General features: G+C 44.5%; 1 protein-coding gene across 1 annotated transcript; it reads left to right on the plus strand.

The window, feature by feature from the left end:
* Nucleotides 1-6,509: 6,509 nt before the first annotated feature.
* LOC129334012 (mas-related G-protein coupled receptor member H-like) lies at nt 6,510-7,436 on the plus strand. Its single transcript, XM_054985934.1, has one exon. It carries the CDS (start codon nt 6,510-6,512, stop codon nt 7,434-7,436), a length of 927 nt encoding a protein of 308 aa, XP_054841909.1.
* Nucleotides 7,437-9,684: the final 2,248 nt, after the last annotated feature.

Consider the following 9,684-nt stretch of genomic DNA (forward strand, 5'->3'; position numbering starts at 1 on the left):
ACAGGATGCACTAGGCAGCTCATGTTATTGTCTCTGGCTTCCAACTGGGCCAATGATAGCTGGCTCTGTTCATCGTCGCTTGCACAACACTTTTTTATTTGTTTATAGGCCACCATTCTCATTAGGACTCAAGCAGATTACACAGAATAAGTCAGTACAATCATGAGGATGGGATAATCAGTAAACGGTGCCATGAAATTTGAAGGGTAGAAATCTAGAACCAACCAGAAATCTTAATCAAAGCTGAAGCTAAGCATAATTTTTAACCTGATACATTAAACAATACAAAAATTACATTGTCCAAGCAGACAACCAAAGATTGCTCATCTCCAAGTGTAATGATTTGCTGTGTTTTAACCGTAAACCTTTGCATGTGGACCTTTTCTTCAGCTCCTGCTTACATTACCTTAAACTTTTACCTCACAAGGGCCCTGATCCCAATCAACATTCCTTGTATTTCCACACTCACAGAGCATCAGGTGTTCTCTACTTTGTCTAGGCTTATACCTTGAGAACACCCTCCCTTTTTTCTTTGTGTGACCTATATATTACTGCCTCCCCAAAGGCCTTGCTGCCACCAAAGGCTTTTGCCTTAGACCTCCTGAGTTTAACTGGCAATACAGGAAGGCTTGTTACAGCTCTCATCGTAGAAGTCCCTAATGGAATAATGGCTCGCTTTGTAAGGAGTGCTGCTACCAATGCAGCATTACATAGGAACACTTTTGTAGAAGAAATCTGCAAGGCAGCAACATGGTCATCGGTCTTGACTTTGGTGAGATGCTACAAATTAAATCTATATGATTCAACAAACACTGCCTGTGGTAGAAAAGTACTGCAGCGCATGATCTCAGATGAAGACCATATCCTACCCAGAAAATGGAAACTTCTCTGGGAGCACCTAAGATGTCCTCCGCCTCAGAACAGACCTTTGGACACTTACCGTGAAGGGTTCTTCTCCTCTGAGGAAAGGAGGACATCTTGTCCTTCCTGGCTCTTCGTCCTTCTCTACCATGCTGCCTCATTCGTCTACCTTCTCCAGGTTATGCTTTATTTACAGTACATGTTAACATAACTGGTGTTTTTTCTCTCAGTATTTAAAGTTGCTAAATGATAAATTCAGTGTTACTGCTTTGTGGAGTCCCCTGAACTGAAGAGAGGGAGTCTCACATGCCGGACAGGAAGAGGAAGAAAATTACTTCCTGCCTCCCTGGTTGGACGGTGAGATTCACACCTGCTGTGTGGCTGTGAGGTAAAAAAGGGATCTTTTTTTCCTTAAACAAAAGTGGAATTTATTTATAAGAACTTAAGTGTCATGATGGCAGAGTTGTGATAAATGTACGGGTTTCAGAATAGTTCTTAAACTTGGTGGTTTCAAAATAGTTATATCTTCTTAAAAGTATATTAATAAACTCAGTCACACTGCCTGATTTTCCACACAGGTCTTCACTAACAGAATAAACTCTGTTCTCATTCATGCCAACATAGATTCACTGAGACCTTTCCACACAGCTTGCCTGACCTACAGAATGTCTGGACGGGGAGCCCTCCTCCCACCCAGACTTACCTGGAGGGCCTGCTGGGAGGGCTGGAGAGGAGACTCCCAGCAGCAGTCGCCAGAGAGGCAGGCATGCTGGCGAGTGCAAAGAATGAAGTGGCGAGTGGCGACCTCGGCGCGCAGTGCAGGGGCCTCGGCAGCAACCTCCGGCAGCACAGGCGCCAGTGCTCCGATGGCCGTCCTGGCAGATGCCCTGCCGGGACCTGTAGCTACCAGAAGACCACCCACAGCAGCGGGCCCGGCCTTGGAGGCCGCAGCAGAGCATGGGTGAGGGGAGCCCCGCAGAAGGCTGCACACGGCTGGCTCGGCCATATGGCACAGCTGGGAGGCACCTCAGGAACAACGCGCTCCTCGTCCACGCCAACAGCAGTGTTGGGCTGGCCTGGCGAGTCCCAGCTTGTGGGGAGGAGGAGGAATGATGAGGGGGCGAGGCCCTGAGCAAGGGCATGTGGCGAATGGCTCGCTGGTTGGGGAGAGGAGCCACCCATCAAGGGGGACAGGGGGAGGTGAGGCATCACATTGGATGGAGCCGGTGGAGAGTGGAGTTGGGAATCAGGCCAGGCCCATAAAAGTGGGCGAAGCAGAAAGGCCAATGATTCTGAAGGGAAGCCAGAGAGAGAGAGAATGAGAGAGAGAGTGGAGACAATTTACCTGACGGGGAGAGAGAGGGATAAGGGTGCTGTATACCCCCTTCCTCTTCCCTTTTCTGAGGCCCTGCCTTCACTGCCTGTGGGACAGAGGCAACCTGGCGACTTGCCCCATGGAGGGCAAGTCCCACACAGAAATTAATATCAGTCTCAGATATACACAGACTGACACATTTGTGTGTACACAGTTTGCCTGACGAAGGTCATTTCCACACATCGTTAAAGGGACAGGCCACTCATCGAATGCTGGCAGCTTTTCCCCTGGTGTCAGGCTCTGCCAGGGGATTCTCCTAGACTACTTTACTTCATCAGGCCAGGCAGTATGAGTTAAAGCAATTGCCAGGAATACCAGGATAAGGGCCAGTGGGCCATTTATACCCTCCTCTCTCCTCCCCCTTTTTCGAGTAGAAGTCTGTTGGTCTTGGCGCACATTTTTTCGTGGGAAAGCTGGAAGGGGGAAGAGATGCAAGCACCAAGGCTTACCATTTAATGTGAAGTTAGCTGTTCCAATACATAATGCAGATGTAGGGGCACAAGGGGAAAGCAAACCAGTTCAAGGTGAGAGAGATTAGATGGAACACCAACCTAAGTAGGAATGTATCTAAACTCCTGAGCTCAGGGAGACTTAACCCCAAGTTACAAAGATTTTATAATTCAGGGGATCCTGATTCCTGCTTTGGAGAATACGATTCTCTGCTTGAGGAATTTCAAAAAATCCTGAAGGGCTCAAACACCAGGAATACAAGGGTAAACCAGAGACCTAATAAATCCTGGTTTGATGATGAATGTAGAAAAGTAAAAAACTCTCTCAGTGCTAGCTATTTTAGATATAGGTATGAACCAGGGACAGTAACCTTGGAGGAGTTAAAAACTCAAAAATCACAGTATAAACAACTGCTACATAGGAAAAAGCAGGAGGCGGTTGTTCTCGCATGGGAACAATTAAATCAGGCGACAAAGAACAACAATTTTACCCTATTCTGGAGATTAATTGCACAACACTCAGGCAGTGCTCATAAGATGACAGACACCATAATAGTGCCAGAATTATGGGGGTAACACTACAAAGAACTGTATAGAAACCTGGCAGGAAATTATCATCAGACAGTAGATCTTAGTACCCTTCCAAAATGGCAGCCAGTGAATCCCACAGAAGTGAAGCATCTCATCGAATCTTTAAAGCCTGGTAAATCACCTGGCATTGATTTGACCCCCCCCCCCGAGCTAATAAAACAAAATATTGACTGGTGGGTTCCTTTCCTGACGGAACTATTTTCAATAATAGACAATACTGGAAGAATCCCAAGGGATTGGGGGGCTGCTGTCATCATTCCTATTCATAAAAAAGGCAGTAAAGTTGACCCCTCTAATTACAGACCTATTCGCCTTTTAAGCTCTATTAGTAAGTTATATGCAAGCACCAAGGCTCCAAGGTCATTTGTCTGGTTCCCAGGTGCCTCAAGCTAAGAAAGCTGAGTGCAGGATAGCAATAGCATAGTGAATAGCAAGAGAACAGCAGAACTACAAACTATCTATCCCCCACCCCACCCCACCCCATCCCCCAAACTGAGAGACATCACTGAGTATGGAAGGCAGGTCATTTTTTTGGCGCCTTTTCAGGGAACGCACTTTTTCGCAGTCGCCAAAAAGGCTCCGAAAAAATGGAAGCCAAACAGCCTGCAACCATTTTGAAAACAGAGACCTCTGGAGTTAAGAGGAAAAGCTGCCTTACTTACTCCTCTGTATTTGAACTATCAGAAATAAAAGCATGGACTGATGGCTTAAGAAACTGATGGCTTCTAAGGAATAACCCTTCCCCCATTAAATAAACTATTATGTCATCTCCCATTTTAACCTGCCTGCTGTTGTTTAAATGGAGATCTCTGGTGCTTCTTTTCTTCCCAAATTGAGCACATCTGTTACATATATAATTAACACTTTCTCCTACACTACAGTTGAAAAAGAAGGTTATGCGATAAATGGCTTGAAGTGACAATAGTACATTATGGTATCTGATAATTACCATACAAGGGAAAGCCTATAAGAATGTGCAGGGCTAGCGTGGTGTAGTGGTTAGAGCATTGCGCTAGGATCTTGGAGACCCAAACTCGAATCCTTACTATGGTACGGAAGCTTGAGAAGTGACTTTGGGCCAGTTACGTGAACCAGCTGCCAAGATACTTGTTGGCTATTTTATAGAAGAATGAAGCAAATACGAAGACACAAGGATAACCAGTGTAAAAGGTAAAGATGCAGGTGACTATTCAGAAATGTTATTTGTCCCAACACCAACTCTCAATGAAATCACAAAATAAGCATACTTGTTTTTAAATAGTTTTATCTAAACAATTGATAGATGTCATAATCTATAGGCATATTTATGGGTAGGATGTACTAGGCAGCTTGTAACAACAACAACATTTGATTTATATGCCACCCTTCAGGACAACTTAATGCCCACTCAGAGTGGTTTACAAAGTGTGCTATTATTACCCCACAACAAACATCCTGTGAGGTGGGTGGGGCTGAGAGAGCTCTGAGAGAGCTGAGGTCACCCAGCTGGCTTCATGCGGAGGAGTGGGGAATCAAACCTGGTTCTCCAGATTAGAGTCCTGCTGCTCTTAACCACTATACCAAACTAGCTCTTGTGATTGTTGCCTCTGGCTTCCAAATAAACAAGGCAATTGGATTTGAATTGTAGAGAATCAGAATCAGAGCAGAAGCTAAGCATAATTTTTAACCTTATGCATTAAATGATGCCAAAAATAAATCTCCAAGGCGACAACTAAGGATTTGTCTGATCCTGACCACCCCAAGTGTTTCCCTCTCCCCAAGTCACCAAACCATACAAGGAGTGATAGGCTGTTGCAGGAATGGCCCTTCATCATCATACAAATCCACAGTAGGCTTGCCAACTCACCCGACTTATATTGAGCAACCCACTCTTTGTCTGACCCCCCCCCCCGCCCAAGTTATGGCCTAACCCAGGGCCAGCATCATTTCACAGCATCTCTTTGGCATGCAGAAGGTCCCAGATTCAATCCTCGGCTTCTCTAGCAAGGGCCAAGCTGAAGGATAAATGAAATACCTTCACCTGCTATGCTGGAGAGCTGTCGCCAGAGTAGACAATGCTGACTTTGATGGGCCAAGCAGCTGATTCGGTATAAGACAGCTTCTGGTGTCCATGCGTGACCACTGGAGAGGTTTCAGTTGATTTGCCAACCTCCAGATGGGAGATGGAGCTTTCCTGGAATTACAATTGATCTTCAGACTAGAGATCACTTCCCTCGAGAAAATGGCAGCTTTCTCTCTATGGTAAAAAGTCCAGTAGCACCTTTAAGACTAACCAACTTTATTGAGGCATAAGCTGTGGTTACAGACTAACACGGCGACCTCCTCTGGATCTTTCTCTCTATGGACTCTATAAAATATTCCCTGCCGAGCTCTCTCCACTCTCCAACACTGCCCTCCCCAGAATCAACTGCCAAATCTCCAGGAATTTCCCATCCAAAGTTGGCAACCATAGGGATTAATGATCCCATATCCCAGTCTTGCCAACAATGCCAATAGGAGCCCCGTGGTGCAGAGTGATAAGCGGCAGTACTGCAGCCCAAGCTCTGCTCACGACCTGAGTTCGATCCTGGCGAAAGCCGGGTTCAGGTAGCCGTCTCAAGGTTGACTCAGCCTTCCATCCTTCCGAGGTCGGTAAAATGAGTACCCAGTTTCCTGGGGGTAAAGAGTAGATGACTGGGGAAGGCAATGGCAAACCACCTTGTAACAAGTCGGCAAAGAAAACATCATGATGCGATGTCCCCCCATGGGTCAGTAATGACTCAGTGCTTGCACAGTGCTTGCACCTTTACCTTACCTATCCAAATATATACACACGGCAGTAAACAGTGCATTTTCTCGTGCGAGTTTTGCGCGTCGTCGTGCAAAACTCGTGCGAGAAAATGCGATATTTCGCATTTTCCCTGCAACAAGGCGCGACGTTCTGGAGCCAGGTAAGCCGTCTGGAAACGGCCCTAGTCTGAATTATAACCCTGAATGTTCTCTTTGTCTCAGTCTGTCCTTTATATATACACTCCCACACTTTTTAGAGAATCGCAAATTCAACTCGTTTTTGTACAACTTTTCACAGTCTAGTTATTTCTTATCATGAGGCAGAATGCCAGATTTTAATCATCTGACAGTTTCAAAGTGCAGCTTGGCCTACACGTCTCATGCCCCCTCTGCTTTCTTTTTCGGATGATAGGATTGGCTGAGGAAGGGCAGACGGACGCCACCTGCACAACCACGACATCGTCATGAACATGGCAAACACAAGCACTGAAACACCAAAGGATGAACAAGGGAACAGCTTACACCTGAATGACACTGAATTTGATGATGAATATGTTCCTTATTTTATAGGATATTTTTACATCATCAGTATTGTCACTGCCTTTTCCTGCCTGGCTGGACTGATGGGGAACGTGAAGGTCATCTGGCTTCTCAGCTTCTGCATTAAGAGGAATCCTTTCACAACGTACATCTTGAACCTGGCTGTAGCGGACCTTGGCACCCTTTTGAGTGACTTTGTTTTTATGATGGCCATTACCTTTTTAACTATTGAGTCATACATTTTCTTTGAATTAGCGGAAGTCTTTATGTTCTTCACATATAACACAAGCTGGTATCTCCTGACAGCCCTCAGCCTGGAGAAATGTCTCTCTGTGCTGCTTCCCGTCTGGTACCGATGCCATCGCCCGGAGAGGTCTTCTGCCATGGTCTCCTTTCTCCTCTGGATCCTCTCCAGCCTGCTTTGTGGAATATTATTGTTATGTCATTTTCAGGGGTCACATTGCACAGAGATTCTGAACACTATTTGCACTGTGAATTTCTTGATTTGCACTCCTGTTATGATTGTCTCCAGTTTGACTGCATGGATCACCATCCGTCGTCACTCTCAGGGGCATCAGCCACCCAGGCTGCACGTAGCTATCTTGATGACACTCCTGGTCTCCATCATTTTTGACATTCCTCTGAGTATTTCATTTCTTTTTTTCACTTCTGAGGATTTTTCTATGGAAGAGCTGGATGCCTCTTACCTCTTTGCAAATATCAACAGCAGCGTTAACCCCTTAATTTACTACTTGGTTGGGAGAGACAGGAAACGTCAACCCAGAGAGTCCTTGAAGGTTGTGTTGCAAAGGCTTTTTAAGGATGAAGGAGATCCTAGAGAAGGTAATTAGCAGAGATATGAAAAGATAATACAGTAGAAACTCTGCAACGTGCACTCAACAACACCATTACAATCAGCACATAAGAGATCTTTCTGGCACCAGGCAAAGACATTTCTGTTCACGTGGACTATTACTAAGCTAGGAATTTGGAACTTCAATTTTTAGTTCATCTCTCTCTTTGCAATTCCATAATCCCTGATTGTTTTATTGAGTAGCTTTATTGCATTTTACTGTTGACCGCTCGGATCTTTTAATGCTTTTTTACTTTTTATTTTTGAGAATTGGTGTGTGTGTGTTGTTTTTATGCTTTTTAAATGCTATCTTCTGTTTCAGTGTTTGTTCATAGTACATTCCATTCTATGTATACACAATGCACTCTATTCTATGTGAACCTGACCCACTTCAGACATGGATCTCTCACCCAGACTAAAAATGCCCTTCGTAGAGAAGTCAATCACTACACACAGGAGCAAGTATTAAAGGAAATCATTCTCACAAGAAAGGCTTATTAAAAATTGGCAACCCTTGCTAATGCATGGGAATAGCCATTTTGCTATCTCTAGTCTCTAGACCATCTCTAGTCTCCTACTGTGCTTTACCATAGCAGCTGTGGCCATCTGAACAGAGTCTTTTAAAGTTCCTCCATGCAAACGGTAAGCTTAGCAACTCCCCACTCACATGCATTCTCTGTGGTGGCTCCCCTGAGGAGGTCAGGAAGGCTCGCACTTTATTATCATTTTGCAAAATGGCAAAACAGAAATGTTCAGGAAGGCATTATGTTAAAGGAATTAATCACCGTGATCATCACAGAAATTTGCCAAGAGATTTTATTGCAGTGAGAAGAAAACAGAATGTCCACACCAGTCACCATTGACTTTTGACCACTTTTATTCTGACAAAAGAATGAGACCGGAGGGATCCTGTCTCAGAGCCAGGTTTGAGAATAAGTAGGCTAAAATGATGACACTCTAACCACTATACAATACTGCCTCTGATAGTTCAGGAAGGTTCTTAAATCCCATTTGTTTTGTAGAGGGGATCTATTTCACCTTCCCTGTCTTTGCTGCCATCCTCCGCAATGGGGACCCACAGCATCTCACATGGTTCAGTCTCCCATTTTATCCTCACAACCACTTTAAGAAGTCGGTCTGGCTGAGACTATGTGACACACCGAAGGTCTGCCAGATACTTTCAGTAGCTGAGCAGCAATTCAAACCTGAATCTTCATGATCCTAGTCTGACATTCTAATCAATCAATCAATCAATCAATCAATCAATCAATCAATCAATCAATCAATACCTTTATTGGCATAAAGCATTCTAACTAGTATGCTGTACTGGCTCTGATCATTCAGGGAAGTTCTTAAACACCTTCTTAAAGGAAGGGATATATCCCACCCTTCTTGTCTGTGCTGCTTTTCTCCCCAGTGAAGACCCATAGAAGCTCACAGCCTTCTCCTATCCTCTACCTTGTCCTTATAAGAACTATTCAGAGAAGGTGCCATCTTCTCCTGCCATAATACTGTTTTCTGGGCCTTATTAGTGATTTGATTTTGTCTGTACTATCAACATTTATATACATGAAAGACACGTGCAACTGCCATATACTGTCTTAGCAGCCCCTGCCATACTTTAGGGACTTAATGTTAAGGATTATGCTGTGAAAAATCTTGTGTGTAAAAGATCCTGTTAGCTGACAAAGTTTCCTTTCTGCATGCCGGCCTGGGAAAGTAGGCGGAGAAGCTTATCTGTCTATGTTGAACTTTTAGCAAGAAACTATGTTGAACTTTTTGCAAGAAAAGAGCCGTTCTCATAGATACTTAACCTTGACGTTCTGGACTTTCTAAAAACATTCCCTTAGCTCGCATTCCTGTAGATATCTACTGTTGCTAGATTCCTTCCCATATTCGCTGTAGATAGAAGGGGGGGTTAGGGGAAGAACAGGGCTGTGCTTAAATATCTATATATGCTGGGTATTGAGAGCCAGACTTTATTCCTAACAAAGAACTTTTGGGATGCTGAACTGGGGATTATCAATAAAGCTGAAACTCATGCAGTCTTGCACTCTTGCTAAGATTCAACTGGTAGATTCTTACAACAGGGCTTTTTTTCAGGGGGAACGCGGGGGAACGGAGTTCTGGCACTCCGCAATAGTGCTTGAAAATAATATGATTTCAAAGAATCCTGTGTGCGTGTTCTTCATTTTCCTCTTGAGAGTTCCGCCACCTCTTTTCCCAGAAAAAACCCTGCTTACAAG

This window comes from Eublepharis macularius, chromosome 7, assembly GCF_028583425.1.
Source record: "Eublepharis macularius isolate TG4126 chromosome 7, MPM_Emac_v1.0, whole genome shotgun sequence".
NCBI classification, from domain to species: domain Eukaryota; kingdom Metazoa; phylum Chordata; class Lepidosauria; order Squamata; family Eublepharidae; genus Eublepharis; species Eublepharis macularius.